Genomic DNA, 15,730 nt, shown 5'->3' with positions numbered 1-15,730 from the left:
AATTAATTAGGTAGAACACGGTTTGCGACTGGGTGCTCTACTCTGAAACGTATCTCACATCGGAAAGACCCTGTGCGGCAAATGCCACGTTCACTTAACTGTAACAAGCAGCAGCAGTGTGCTTTGCGTACGTTAATAAAATAAATAGCGTGTTATTAAAACTCGGCGCGTCACATCGTGTGGCGTAGAGCGGGCTACCTCTGTCTGACTGGTAGGACAGCTTGTAGTATTCAAACGGAGCCAGCGGTTTGATCCAAGAGATGGTGACCGCGTCCTCGGTCACATCGGACACCGTCATCTCTTTTGGCGGGTCCATGCCTGAGAGGAGGAGGATTCAGAAGGAAGTGTTAGCATGTGGTCACAATGGTGCACAATGGAAAAACATAGGACATTGAATGTTGCCTATAGTGCTGCATCATGGAGTAAGTTTGGAAATTTAGACACACCCTCCTCATTACATTGTTAGTTGTTACTCTGCAAATACATTTTTAATGCAACTTTATCTGAAAAAATTATTGCAGGAGACCCCCGAGCTGCATCCTGCTAAACGAACTCCGTGGGCTGCATTAGTATTGCAGATGAACGCGGGAGATCCCCCACCCGCTGACGATGTGTTTTATGTGTCTCCTGAGACTATTGAGCTGCCACGGAAAAGGTTACGGCGAAAACAATGTGAGCAAACAATTAAACCCATGACAGGTCCTTAGCTACTGGAGAAATAAATAGAGGGGTGGTTAGTAAGAAAAGTAAAAGTTCGAAAAGGGAACGGCAAAAAGCAAAAAAAAAGGAGGAAGAGGAGATCACGTGCATCTTTTGTTGTGGACTGTGTGTAAAAGCACCCACTGCTGCACTCCCCCTGCCCTGCTTTGAAAAGAATAATGGCTACTATTCACAAGCAGAGGGGGCAATTTATAACTCCTGGGATTGAACTCATTTAAATTCTACGTGTATGAAATACAATAGCATTTATTTAAGCTGTGATTTTTCATTCATGCATATCTTACTAATTATGTTTGCTTTGGAAACTGCGGTACCCAAGAATAATGGCCGGAAAATGTATTTTCTCATGAAAGTATGGATGTAAAGAAGCAACAGTTCTGTCACAGATATATTGTTATATACGCTGCGTCCCCCCAGGAGCATCGCAGTGATGTTTGCACTGTGAGGCTAAGTTACTTCAAAGCACTGTTTGAACTGACCATCGCGGCAGAGTGACTGTCAAAGAACGACGGGCCTGCACAGACTCTGCTTGGAAGACTTACAGGAACATTTCAACATCCATCCATCCATTATCTGTACACCGCCTAATCCTCACTAGGGTCGCGGGGGGGCTGGAGTCTATCCCAGCCGACTTAGGGTGAAGGCAGGGGACACCCTGGACAGGTCACCAGTCTATCACAGGGCTACACTTAGAGACAGACAACCAAGCACACTCACATTCACACCTACGGACAATTTAGAATCACCAATTAACCTCAACATGTTTTTGGACTTGTGGGAGGAAGCTGGAGAACCTGGAGAGAACCCACGCTGCACGGGGAGAACATGCAAACTCCACGCAGAAAGATTCTGGTGCCCCCACCGGGACGCGAACCAGCAACCTTCTTGCTGCGAGGCAACAGTGCTAACCACTGAGCCACCCTGCAGCCCCCATTTCAACATATATCAAATAAATCAAAAGTAACACTAAAAGCGCACCTAACTATAACATAGAAAACCAGTTTCTCACCAACGCTCACGTTTAAATGTGTGAGATCAAAGCACGACATGAAAATTTGCACAGGTGCAAGAAATACTGTAGGTGTTTCTCGATTCCCTCGTCCAATTTCACCTTTGAAAATCTGTGTTTTATGTGTGGGTGAAAGTAAAGAAAGAAGGCGAGACGTACATTATTTCAAACTGGCATCATAATCAGACGCAGGTGTTTCTGATGTTAAGTTAACATCTCCATTGTTCTACGCTGCCTCTCCTGTTTTCTCCATTTGTCTTCAGCCCCCCCTCTCTTATTTCCTCTTGGGATGATTTCCCTTTTTGTCTCCCTTCCCAGGAATAAAAAGGAGATTCTCTTCGCTTTGTCTTCTTAACAGCAATACCGAATGAGTTAAGAAGGGATCACTGCGGCACAGCAGGAAACATTTTAATAATAAGAAATGGAGAGAAATAATAGAGGGGCTGATTAGGAAAATAACGACGGAAGAAAAGAAAAGGATCAGTTCAAATGGGTGGCAAGACAGGAGACAAAACCCAGCACAAAGCGTCAGCAGACTCTCTCTCCTCTATTTTACAGCAGCAATTTGAGCTGTCACGTCGCACCCACACTCCCTCACTGCTCTCCTTCTCCATGTCCTTCTCTTTATTAGAGCAGCATTTATCTGAAGTTTCTCAACTATCCCTCAAAATTACAATCATGAATCTGAGTTTAGAATAAAATGCTGGATCATTCTTCAGACTTGCCGTTGACAAGTCAGTGTTGTCATTACTGTTTCTTAGCCTGAGAAAAAAAAAAAAAAAAGAAAGAAAGAAAAAAGGAAAAACCTCCGAGGCAGCCTCTAATCACAGAACTCATTCTGCTGTGGTTTCGTACAAATGAAATGCTCAACCAGCATTTTTTTTTTTTTTTTTGCAAATACATATTTAATTTAAAATCACTTTGTATTTCCATTTCTTAAAATGATTTCTCTTCCCTTCCATTTCCACTTTACCTCATATATGCAAATTCACCACTTTCTTTCCAAAAATCTTTTCTTTTTTATGACCAACCTCTGTTTTTTTTAAAATCCCATTTTTTAAAATGGGATTCAGGGAAAGTCCGGTTTTATCTTCAGCAATAAATCCAACAGAGAGAAGTGCAGTTTGTTATGTCCAATATTGTTATTTAAACCATTTTCTAATTAATTACTCTGGTTTGGGGAAGTTTGTCTCTTTTTCACAGTACTTTTTATTAACATAGTGCTTTTATACTTTTCTTTTACATATAATATTTTATTTAGAAGTTTTTTAGATTTAGATTTATTGCCTGTCTTGTACCACAGTTTCATTCATCGTGTCAAATTCCTTGTGTGTGCGAGCTCACTTGGCAATAAAAGCTTTCTGTGTTCTGTATTTTTACTCACAAACATCATGAAGCTGATTAGAGCAAAAAAAGATTAGTCATTTAATTTGTTAAAAAAACAATCGCCCACTATTTTGATAATTAATAATCCCTGTCAAGTGAAAAAAAAACAGCATCTTTTGGGTTTTGGACTGTTAGTCGGACAAAACAAACGAGTTAAATACGCCGCTGTAGCTTTAAGAAACCGTGACGTTCATTTACCTTCATTTTTTTTTTATTGACATGACATTTTACTGACCAGAGGCTTATCATAGAAAATGAGAAACCAGCCTGCAGAATAATCGATTGTGATCATTTTTAGCTGTTGCTCAGAAAAATGCATGCACACCATCCACACATAGAGACAATAATACAGCAGTGCACAGCTATTTAGAGAGACCACAAACCTGTACTCCGCTCCTCATGTTTCTCTGTTTTCATCACTTTTTAAACCACCTTTCCATGAAATCAAGCGGCTCACCTGTAGTGAGTGATGCAGTAATGGGCTCAGAGGTAACATCCCCCTGTATTGTGATTAGACTGACGGTGTACTGAGTGGACGGCAGCAGCCCCTGGACCAGCGACCTCGTCTTGGAGCCGTCCAGCGTCACCTTAGAGGTGTCGGTCCCGTCGGCAGAGCTGTAGCTCAGAATGAAGAGGTCGGCGGGCGGTGCTGGGGCGCTCCACGCCACCGACACGGAGTCTGAAGTCACCTCTGACAAGTAGAGGTGGGTTACGGGCCTGATTCCTGGAGGAATGGGGGGTTTAAAGGTCACCGGAGAGCTTTCAAGGACAGGTAGAAACCCTGCTGCGAGCAGGAAAAGGTAATGGAAAGGAAAAAAAAAAAAAAACAGTCGCCGTCGTTATGGAGATGACAGACAAGCCATTCAGTGATGGATGGAAGCGGTCCTGAATGGTGTAACAGATCGTTTATAACACAGTTGAGAAAATTAGCCTCGGGTGTAATCTTGATGAGGAAGGTGAGAGTCAGAGCAAACCACAATCATGTGGAAGTAATGATTTAATTGGTCATAAAAGAGGGAAACTAATGAGATTATCCGCCATTAAGATGAAGATGTGATGGGACTGTTCGTAATAAGAAAATGGAAAAAGGATGATAGTAGCAGATGCTGTTGTCAAAACGTATGACCTGGATGGGAGATGATGTCGTGAATATGAACTAGTTCGCCGGCTGACGCAGCAACAAATGCGAGAGGAGTTGAATTGAATTAGCCATGTGTGGATGTGCAGTGAAAATGGAGCAACACTGACTTCTCCCTTTTCTGGTTTTTTGTCCACATTACAGACAACCTGTGGAGTTTTCCCTGTGATCAATCATCACACCAAACCCGCATTATATTATATACACACAGGCCTGCGTCTCTGTTCTTCTCGGTGACCTGCTACCTTTTATTATCCTTCACAAGTTGTCGACACGCATTACTGCCCCGTACAGTCAGCAGAAATGTGTATCACGTAGACCTCTTGATAGTGTTGCACTCGCGTGTCCTTGTTCGCAGAAGTGGCAAAAGACAGGACACGAAAAGTGACTCACTCATCCAAACATGGCTCTTTAGAGAGGAAAGACTGGGTTTAATTACAGATGAAACACTCCAGAAAGAGTTGTGACGGCCATGCTGGTGTTGGTTAAGATGAAAGTGGTCAAGACGACGGCGACGAGTCGTTTGCAGAGTTAGTGGTTTAAAAGGCAGGCGGATGCAGAAACACGGAGGCAGTGGAGGTGATGTGAGATGTTGAGCCAGGTCTTGATGACACTTTTCTTAGCACAGACAGAAGATGATGCGTCCTTAAAGAGAAACTTTTCAATGTTACTGGACTTGGCCAGTGAAAAAAGTTGTGTCTTCTCTGGCTGCGAACTGGAGGATCTTCCCAAAGATGCATTAGCAAACAAAGACTTTTGCTCGGCAAGAAGGAGCTAATGAAAATATGCTACTGGTAAGAAATATGGGGTCCAGCGTTTTTTTTTTTTTTGGAGCTCGGCCCTCATTAAGGAGCCGCATCTGAAAGTGCAATACTAAATCACTCTGTAATGTTAATGAAATGTTACAGAGAACTGAACTTTTCACAAGCATCTAGATAATGAAAATAAACTACTGTGCTTCTAATGGAGGCCACATTTTGCACCGTGTATCTTGTAAACAGATTAATAAATAATTAATAAGAATGAATGAAGAATGAATAAACAAATGAACGCAGTGCATTTTTATGTAAATCGATACATACTGTAAACGAACAATCAATTAATGAGCTCGTGGTGCAGCAACGCCGCCGCGACGATAAATACGTGAGTAATGAGGTTTGTTTGCAGATAACGAGTTCATTTACGGACAAAGAGGCAAACAAAAGGACCAGGCAGTGAAAGATTTATTTTTGATCTTATCGCGAAGTCCCTATGAGTGCAGGCAGACAGATGTCGACAATGCGACCAAGTGAACCGCGGACGAGAGGATGACAGGTAATTTATTATTTCTTCCTCTGATTGTCTCAATCTGTCATTTTATCATTCTTTCATCTCTCCGTCCAGATGGTTAAAGTGGTGCAACCAAAGGAGCCACGGATAACAAATGGATGATGAATATGATGATGATGATGATGATGATGATGATGTGATTGTGACAACTGGAGAAGAAAAGAGCTGATGATAATGACAGCGGTGGAGAAAAGAATGACAAGTCTGACAGCAGGTAAGCCCGTCATTTTGACGCCGTCCTTTTGTGCAAATGAAAACTGCGTCGAAATTCCGGTAGCGGAGCCGAGAAGGCTGCCGGGTGACGCGACACATAGTTGGATGGCAAGACAGAAGAAAAACAAGCGAGCGGCGCGAGCAGACAGTGACAGCAGAACGTGGTGTTGAACAGGAGTCAGAAGAAACAAAAACACAAATACATTTAGATGCGAAACAGAGGCGCAATTAGGAAACGCTTGTAACAAGCTCATTAGCCGACTTGAATAATTTACCTCCGCTAATTGCTTCTTCAAAGTCTTTTAAGGTCCTCCGTTTTCTTTCAGTGCGACTCACCTTACCTGCTGCCACACTTTAGTTCATTATATCCACCATTCGACTTCATTACGCGTCGTTGTCTTTAGAACTTCTCTCTGGCTTTTGAAGTAACGGGCTGATCTTTCATGTGTTTATCTGCGCGTGAGTCATCCGGGAGTGAATTTGTTTGAGCTCCGTCTGATAATTGAGTGGATTAAACTGATATTGTTTAGAAAAGTTTACGTCAAGCTGTTGTAATGAAAAGCACAAAGGAAATTATCTCATCCCACTCCCATCTGATTACCGCGCATCTCCTAAATACGTGTCTCAGGTGTGCGACTCGGCCGATCCTGCTGCTGTGAAAAAGCAAAGCGCCGTCAGTGCGACTGTGCTCTCTACCTGTGAAGGCGTCGATGGTGGCTGCAGTGCTCTGCTGCCTTCCTCTTCTGGCTGCTACAGTGATGGTGTACTCAGTCCCCGGCTCCAGGTCCGTCAGAGTGGTGGTGGTTACGTCTTTAGGAACCGTCAGCTGGAACGGACAGGATCAGTTAAACTCAGTGGATCTTCTCGACACACTGCAGTGCCTCTTTACAATAACAGCTTTGTGTGGTTTTCACCAGGATGAGGGCAGATAGGTTTGTGAACACCTGAGCATCGACATACAGTAAATGTGCTACGATGTGCTGTATCTGCGATCCGGTCGATGTCTTTACCTCGGTGGTGATGCCAAAAGAAGACGTGTAGGTGACCTTGTAGTGGTCGATGGGGCCCTGGACGAGGCCCCACACCAGAGTAATGGTGTTGTCTGTAGACGCCGTCACAGTCAGGTCTAATGGTACATCCAGGCCTGAAAGAGGGAAAACTGGACCTCACTAAAAGCACAGGTGCTCCACAGCACTTTCAGCAAAAATGCACTTACAGCAGCTGAAATTAAGGCAGAGTACTGCATGGGCATACTAACAGGGTTGCTCTGGAGAATGCATCTGAGTGCACCAACAGGTAACAATTTCAGATACTGAATGTTTTAATGCTCCTTTAAATGGTTTGTATTTGTGTTTACAGTCTTTTTCTCTGCTGTCTTTGCAGCACATCATAGCCTATTATCACCTGCTGTTGTTTGGCGGAATAGTGTGACACAATTAGATTGAAAAACAGAGCAGGAGCCTCATGGAAAACTGGCTCCACGATGTCACTTCAGTCCCCAAGGAGCCACAAAACTTTCTCGCAGAGTTGATGGTAACTAATGCACTGATGCACATTTGTTTTGAGGATCGTCCACATTTCTGTGTTTTGAACAGTTGGCCGGACAAACTGAGGCGTCTTTTTGTGTCAGCTTTGGCTCTAGAATGCTGTCTGGAGCCATTTTTCAGTTTTCTGACGGACCAAATGGGTAATCATCTTGTGGGAAAAAAAAAAAACAATTAGCCGGCTAATCAATAATGAAAATGGAAAGTTGAACAGAAACGCTAGATTATAATTAGCTTCTGTTGTACCGTCTTATCTACTATCCTTACATCCCTCTTCTGTAGCGCTGCACTGACATCAAAAGACGGACCAGTGCTGATAAAAATGCAACAGTTTGCCGGCAGGATGTTCATTTCCAAAAGGACCTTCGTATTAGCAGTCCTCTCACAATCTGTTGTTTTATCTTTTGATATTTCTTGTGTTTTCAAGTTCGTCTTTTTCTTTTCCGCGGCAGTAACCCAACTTGCTCGCTGGATCATCGCTGTTTAATTCTCAGCTAATCTTCTGCTGCCCTGTTTGTCTGAACCTTCAGTGTTTTGCATCTGTGTCGAGTTTTTTTTTCTTCTTTTTCTTGAAAAAAAAAAACAACTAAAACTACTGTTTATGGAAATGATGCTTGGAGCAGCTCAGACTTATAGTAACGTGAGCGTTGCCGTGTGCCGGGAATGCAGGAGGTGTTGCCGTCTGAAAACGATGAGATAGACACGGCGCATTTTCAAAAGTTCAAAAAGAGTGCACGGACCAGAGGCACGGAACGAGCTTGTTCGGATGGGAAATGGAGGCATAATTTTTGCAAAGTGCAAAATACCTTCAGCCATTAAAATAACTGCAACCGGAGAAAATATGTGCTTGACAGTCACCGTGATGGGAAAGATTAGCGAAGCACCTCCACGCGCTAACATTTCAAACAGGAGGTTAAATGGGGTCTTTTTTTTTTTCCTTTCTTTCTTTCTTTCAGCCAAACAACTCAAAACACAATAAAAATTCAAATCGCTGATCAAGTACCCAGATAAAGAGAGAGCCATCAGCCAAATGGAATGCATTATTACAGCTTTAAAATGTTGTAATGGCAACTTTGACCCCCCCAATAACAAAACAGCCGCACACCTCCCTAATGTGGCGCAAGTCACGCCAAAAATCTGAATTGCTTAATTTTGCTAAAATGACTTTTAACGGTTGGAACGGTGGCGCTGACCTCGGCACTGACTGGGAGTTACATGTGTAATGACAAAAGGGCAAACCAACCTGCTGTGATGCTGAGATAGTCACTACAGCGCTGCTGCGTTTCACTCAGTGTGTCTCGTGTGCACGACTGAATCACCGGCTTTTAACAGCGGAGATAAAGCGTAATTCACTCACCCGTCCTTGCATTCATTGTTGCCGGGGTACTCTGGTTGCTACCTTTCATGGCAGAAATGCCGATGCCATACTCTGTGCCTGGGAGCAAGTCTGAGGCACAAAGACAGAGAAAGAGAACGAGTAACTAATTTATCACACAATATAGCAAGAAAAAAAAAAAAACAACACGCAGACTGTTGCACATTCTCCTCCTCACACAAAGTGCATGTCAATTAGATGGAATTTTTCATAACAGCCCAATTAGCTCTACACCGGTGATGAGGTCTAGGCAAATTTACATGTACATCAATATGATTTCTGGAGGTTTTTTTATGCCAACTGCATAATTGATCAGATTCAAATCAATTCCGTGTACATCCGCAGTGAGTTTCTCAAGCCAGAGAAATAAGAGATGAAGAGATGAGCAATGAAAAAGAAGCGGGCAGGCGACAGATTATTAGCAGGAGGAGGGAGGGAGGGAGAAAGTGAGAGTGACAGAGAAGGAATGAGAGCGGGGGAGAGCATCGATTGCAATGGCCGAACAGAATAACACAAGGACCTTTCGCTTCTATTCTTATGCAGGCCATGCCCTTTCCAGCACTATGGCCTTTCAGGGAAAAAACATCCCAGCTGACCCCTTCTTCCTGACAGCCTTTCAATATGCCCGCAGGACAACAAGCATTTCTACAGATACAATCAGTGGCCCATCAGCCAAGTGTTCTGGAGATAATCCTGCCATGTAAAACACAGGCACTTCCCGGCTTCTTCGGTACACATTAGATGCACTGTGATAATACTGGATAGAAAAGCAGGAGGGGGGGGAAAAAAACAACAGCACACTGAGCTGAAGAGCCACACAGATGTTTTGATGATAAATAATTCAAGAAAAAAAAAATTGACTAAATGAAAGAATGAAGAAACCACTCCTCTTCACTCACCTGTGAGCATCGTCTTGGTGGTGGCTCCCTCGTTGCGTGGTACAATGACTTTATCATACTGATCTCCTGCCAGTGTGCTGTACACCACCTGGTAGCCCTCCACCTACATTTAAACACAGTTATTTAAACGTTTACAACACCAAACTGATCTGGAAAAAAAAAAGTTTTCTCAGCAAAAATAAGGAGAAATACAAGATTTGCACAAACAATTAAAAAAAAACCAAAATTCTTGTTTGTTTTAACTGAGCGTCGTTTGTTCGCGGAATAAATGGTTGGGATTGTCTCGGCCCAGTGTGGTATTTGGCTTTTTGTCAACCCCTCTGCCGAGCAGAATCACGAGCATGAATAAATATGCAGTGCTAACAGGCGTCGAGACAGACAGGCTTCATAAGTCCGGGTGTGCAGTTAGTGAGCCCTGGAAACATCGTTGTGACTACTGAGTGAAACAACATGATTTATTACATTTTCATTCAGAGTAAAACATTCAGTGACCATTTGCACCCAGTGAAGTGTTTGTTCCATTTCTGTTATTGGCATTTACCACGCTAACAAAAGGCAGACCCACCTGCGTGTGATGATAAAGTACTCAAGGAAGGGAGAAAAAAAAACTGAAGGAATAAAAACCGGCATTATCGCAAGTGTTCAGGAAGAGCCGTAATGTCAGAGGATTAAGAGAAAATTAGTTATTTTTACAAAAGGAGGCAAAATAAACAGAGTAATCACAGTAATGTGAGGGGCAGCGAAGGTTCTGTTGGAGAGCTTGTAGTAGGAAGGATATATTTCAGGAAGGTCTGGATTTGATATACTGAGAGAAAAGCGGACATTTTGAGCCTGTCCAGCGTATCATATTGATATGATGTTGGGTAATGGTTAGTGATTCATTAACAAGTCAGCAGCATTTTGCCAATGTAGAGTTCATTTAGCTAGTTTAGATTCAGTTTGAACGTATTAAACTGCACAATATATTTTTAATACTGGGCTCAGGTGGTAGAGCGGGTTGTCCTCTAATTGAAAGGTTCGATCCCCGGCCCCCCCCACAGTCGAAGTGTCCTTGGGCAGGACACTGAACCCAAAAGTTGCTCCCAATGGCAGGCAGGCACCTTGCATGGCAGCTCTGTCGCCATTGGTGTATGAATGTGATCTACTCTCAAAAGTATGTCGCTTTGGATAAAAGTGTAAAAATACTCATCACAAGTTGCATATGATAGCGTAATAGCTAAAATTAACATGGTGAAAACAAGGTGAAACAAATGTAAATCACTCTAAACTGTAGTGGAGTAGAAATGTAAAGTATTCTAACAGTAAAGTTAAAGTACCTCTGAACTATCTAAAGTACCACATCAAGCCAACTGTTGTGTCAGAATACAGATAGCTTCGTACAGAGCAAATCAAGACGATCACTAAACTCTGTTGTCCTCAGATACATTACTCATCCTCCCCTCCGCTGATCATTCAAAGTGTCTGAAAGCAAATCAACAATAATTAATTGAACTTGTTCCACGTGTCATTACCTCAGCTTCACTGTTGTCCCATTCGAGCTCAAGAGTGGTGGAAGTCTTGGACACGAGCCGCAAGTTCTTGGGGGCATCGATCTCTGAGAAGAATGATAAAGCTGACAATGTTGGGGACACTGAGACCAATTCTCGAGGATGGTGAACAAGCAAACATCAGCAGTTCAAACAGCATCAGACACAGATTCAGGTTAAAGTGTCGTTTACTAGACTTAATGATCTGCAAGATCATCATCAGTCGCTTCTTAATTACATTCATCCTTTCAGTCATCTTCTGCACATTTTACTTCATTTGATGAATCTAAACAGATATCTAATGTATAACTAGACATCATTTGCAAACATGTCCCCTGTAGATGCAGCTTAAAGTATTACTTGCACTCAAAACACATCATAAATAAAGTACGTTCTTTTTGCACAAACTTTACAGGAGCAAAAAACTACCTCGAGCAGATGTTCGCTACGCTATCCAACACAGATAAACCGTGTGGCGTACATTAGGCCATATGTCATTGCTGTTCTATTCTCAGAGGCAGGCGCAGGATCACGCACACCACTATCACCACATCTGCTCGCTGTCAGACCTCACCGGTAGTAAATTCAGTGGAAATGGATCCGCTTTCGTTTCCTTTCCTCACACCACTCACAGACACCTCGTAACGAGCGCCGGGACGCAGAACCTGTGGAATGGGAGAAAAAAATAAATAAAATAGACAGACTGTTTAATCTCTTTGCATAGATTTTTTTTTGTCATTTTTGTTTTATCTCCAGACACAGAAGGCAGGCAGACTAGATCAGATAATTTAACAAGCATGACAAGCACACACACACGTTTACCAGGAAGTAGCTACATTTGTTAGAACAGCATAATGACCCTACAGCCAAGTCTCAACCCAGAGATAAACTTTTTATCTTGTGAGGGCTGTTTTTTTTTTTTTTATCTCTCCACAGATGGCAGGTGAGCCCCCATAATGTGAGCGTATGATCAGATCTGTGACCCGAGGACATGATTAAACACACACCTGCAGAGAGTACTGGCTGAGTGTGGGCTGAAGGCGGAAGGTGGTCCGCGGCCCTTCTCCTCCCACGAGGCCGTATCGTAACACAATCTGATCAATCTTTGCTTTTGGTGGCGTCCACTCCACAAACGCCACGGTGTCTGACACGTCGCGCACGATCAGCTGAGTCGGACCATCAATCACTGCGAAACAGAAAAAAAAAGAAAGAAGCAGAATTATAAAGTGTCCTGTTCTGTAAACAAAGCTGAGGCACCACGGTGGGAGCTCTAATCAAGCTTGCTGTGTATTGCTGCATCTTGGTGTTTGTTGACGTTTGTAATGCCAATTTAACACTTTTGATTTTGTATAACTTGCTCTTTTTGAACATGCTTTCATTATCACAGGTCACAAGTCTATAAGTTAAGAGTAGGGATGTCTGATATTGGCATAAAAATGTAATACCTGTCAATATCTTCATCGTTTTTGTTTTTTTTTTGCCTGTAATGAAAACCAATAAAATAATGCCTGGATTTACCAGCGCACAAATGATCATCAAACTGCGTTGTGAAGCGCGTCAACAAGTGTGGCTGCAGTAATAAACATATATCGGTATAGGTTGAGGGCTGCAAGGTGGAACAGTGGTTAGCACCGTTGCCTCGCAGCAAGAAGGTCGCCGGTCACGTCCCGGTGTGGACACCCGGAATCTTTCTGTGTGGAGTTTGCATGTTCTCCCCGTGCAGCGTGGGTTCTCTCCGGGTTCTCCGGCTTCCTCCCACACAGTCCAAAAACATGTTGAGGTTAATTGGTGATTCTAAATTGTCTGTAGGTGTGAATGTGAGTGTGCTTGGTTGTCTGTCTCTAAGTGTAGCCCTGTGATAGACTGGTGACCTGTCCAGGGTGTCCCCTGCCTTCACCCTAAGTCAGCTGGGATAGACTCCAGCCCCCCATGACCCTAGTGAGGATTAAGCGGTGTACAGATAATGGATGGATGTAGGTTTGATGTCAGTTCGTTTAAAATTGTCCCTTTGGGCTAAGAAACATCAGACATTTTTTTTAATATATTAAATATTTGAACAGTATATTCTGACAGAGTAGGAACAACTAAAAGTAGATTTTAAGGAGCTTTAATGGAAATATTTTACTTTTGGTTTGTGTTCTTTATCAAGCAACACCATTTCTATTTTTATTGTTGTTGTTTTTTTAAATACTCAAGCGGTAAAATGGATAAATAACATCATCAGATGATTTTTAAAGATAATCATTAAACTGTAATCCTGTAAATAGTGAGGATTAACTGGTGTATAGGTCATGGATGAATGGTATTGGTTGATATCGGAATTGGAAATTGAAAGTTGGACAATATCGGCATGTCGGATGTTGGCAAAAAAAGCCAATATCAGACATCCCTGGTTAACAGTATTGAACTCTTAATTTTTCACAGTCTCATTTAAGTGCATTTGAAGCCCAAAGAGTTGAAACTATTCCACAAGTCAACATTGAATTACTTTTTTCCCCTCTCCTCACGTATCCTATTTATTCCATTTTCATCAGCCAAAAGATATGTTGGAGCAGCACCAAGGTTGGGAGTCACTGACATCAGATAAACTGAAGATAAAGGGGGCAAGATAAATCTCCTGTTTTAGAATTCAAACATATTTGTCTCCAAAATCCCATTTTCTTTCAAATAAAAAAAAGCTAAGCTATTGTTTTGTAAAAGTTGTACAAAAAAAACCTGAAAATAGCAAAATTCCATGAAAATGACCAAACCATGACTTAACAGAATTTATTCTTACTTTTGGTTTGGGTAAGTTCAAATCCTTCATTCGCTGAAAGCTCAAATGTTCAAGTTAATGATTCGTGCTCTGCAGCAGTCGATGCGGATGCGTTATCAGTAAAAGCTCTTCTGACAGCTAATCATGTAAAACTTATCAGACCTGACGCTCGGCTTTATCTGTGCAAGGTGTAAAACACAAGCCATGAATCAAGCCTCTCTGCGCTGATTGCCAGAAAACAACACTTATTAGGAGTGAAGAGCGGAAACACATCAGGCATGATGAGTAAAACACAAATGTTTGACAGACGAGGGTTTCGCTCAGCATTTTCTCTCTCTGTGTTCTCATTGTTGGAGCATCAGTGCCAATAAGTAGACGTTTCAGTCAAGCTAATGGGCTGTTGGAGAATGTGATAATTAGCACTTTATTTCATTAACCTGTTAATTACTTCTGTGGTACGACGTGTTGTTTTAAGAGACGTCTTGGAAAAATGTACAAAATTTTGATCTCAAATCTGAACCTTTCTTCTTAAATTCAGCTGCAGTTAAATGAAGCTCAACGCTAAAGCTGAAATGACGTTAATGCCTAATTTATGTCAGCTAATTGGAAGTAATTAGTGCCTCAATTGTGTTTGAAAAAGGTGTGCAAATCATTTAATCCTGGCAAACCGACCAACACAGGATGCCGCTATAGATACTTCAGCGTACACGTTTTTAAACTGAAGGCTCCACGCTGGGCTGTGATAGCGTAATTACTCACTGTGGCCGGCCCCAGGGGGAAGTCATGTGAAAGACACATCTCACACACTGAGTGATTTCGGACCAGCGCTCTTTTTTTTCCTTGAGTTTTTTGAGATCTAAATAAGTCCCAGACTCAGGCTTGACATATTGCAGGTCCACCCTGATCCTTGATGTATTAGAAATTGGCCCCTTGGGTCTTGTCCTAGAAAACATCCTGAGGAAGACAGTTGCTGAGAACCAGATCCCACATCAGCTGTGCTCTCCCTCTGCTTCTCCTCTGACTCCTCATCGCGCTCCACCCGTCTCCAAGGAGGGATAAATCTTTCTTATAAATAATTTAGTAACTTCAAATTTGTCTTTTCCTCTTTCTTTATCCAATAAGGTGTCATGGAGTGGGCCGCCGTGAAAAATTGATGAGAGAGTGCCATGAATTATTAATCGATACTTAATTACAACCCACGAAATGAACAAAGACTTGACAGGAAATTGATGATGTTTTGACTGCCGACATCACAGTCTGAATTGTTATGGACGAGACTTGAATTGGATCTATTACAGCTGTCTAAGTAGTGTCAGCTGGGTGAGGAGTGCAGGCAGCACCTCAGTGAGGTTTACATCAGGGACGTACACTCACCTGCCACTTACAGGCACACCTGTGAAATCTAATGCAGTCCAGTGTAACAGATCTGCCGTTCGACTGCAAAGCTTTTCCGGTTTTATTTGATGTTTCGCTGCATTGCTGGACTGCAGAGCGTTTTAATGCATCTCGTTTATGTTCAACATGACAGGTGGAATAAAGTGGATGCATGGCTGATTTACATTGCATTTTAAAGAGGATATATTATGAACAGATCTATATTTGCATTCAAGGACTCCACCGGAGTAGCTTTGCATTTATTGTTTGAAAAATCCTTGCTTATCTTAGGCCGGCCCTTTACGCCGCCCCTCGGTTCATCCACTGTCAGGCTATTTTTGCATCTGTCTCTCTAAAGCCCGCTACACACTGCGATTTTCGGCGAAAGAGATGGGGGATTTCTTTCCAAACATATAAATGCTACAAGGGTGAGGGCTCTGTTTATGCTTCGCTAGTTTCTTG

General features: G+C 42.4%; 1 protein-coding gene across 1 annotated transcript in view; it reads right to left on the bottom strand.

The window, feature by feature from the left end:
- tnr (tenascin R (restrictin, janusin)) overlaps positions 1 to 15,730 on the bottom strand; it is a gene marked incomplete at its 3' end in the record, with an annotated part of 62,340 nt that overhangs the window by 27,035 nt on the left and 19,575 nt on the right. Inside the window, exons 10-18 of the mRNA XM_008285775.1 lie at positions 12,147 to 12,325; positions 11,714 to 11,804; positions 11,125 to 11,207; positions 9,614 to 9,716; positions 8,697 to 8,786; positions 6,806 to 6,939; positions 6,492 to 6,621; positions 3,573 to 3,839; positions 199 to 318 (exon numbers count right to left, since the gene is read on the bottom strand). Of these exons, the coding sequence (XP_008283997.1) occupies positions 199 to 318; positions 3,573 to 3,839; positions 6,492 to 6,621; positions 6,806 to 6,939; positions 8,697 to 8,786; positions 9,614 to 9,716; positions 11,125 to 11,207; positions 11,714 to 11,804; positions 12,147 to 12,325 (1,197 nt within the window). The remainder of the gene's footprint in view (positions 1 to 198; positions 319 to 3,572; positions 3,840 to 6,491; positions 6,622 to 6,805; positions 6,940 to 8,696; positions 8,787 to 9,613; positions 9,717 to 11,124; positions 11,208 to 11,713; positions 11,805 to 12,146; positions 12,326 to 15,730) is intronic.

This window comes from Stegastes partitus, unplaced genomic scaffold (genome assembly GCF_000690725.1).
Source record: "Stegastes partitus isolate 25-593 unplaced genomic scaffold, Stegastes_partitus-1.0.2 Scaffold415, whole genome shotgun sequence".
Lineage (NCBI taxonomy): Eukaryota > Metazoa > Chordata > Actinopteri > Pomacentridae > Stegastes > Stegastes partitus.
The sequence above is the reverse complement of the archived record's forward strand: the minus strand, read 5'-3'. Positions and strand labels throughout refer to the sequence as shown.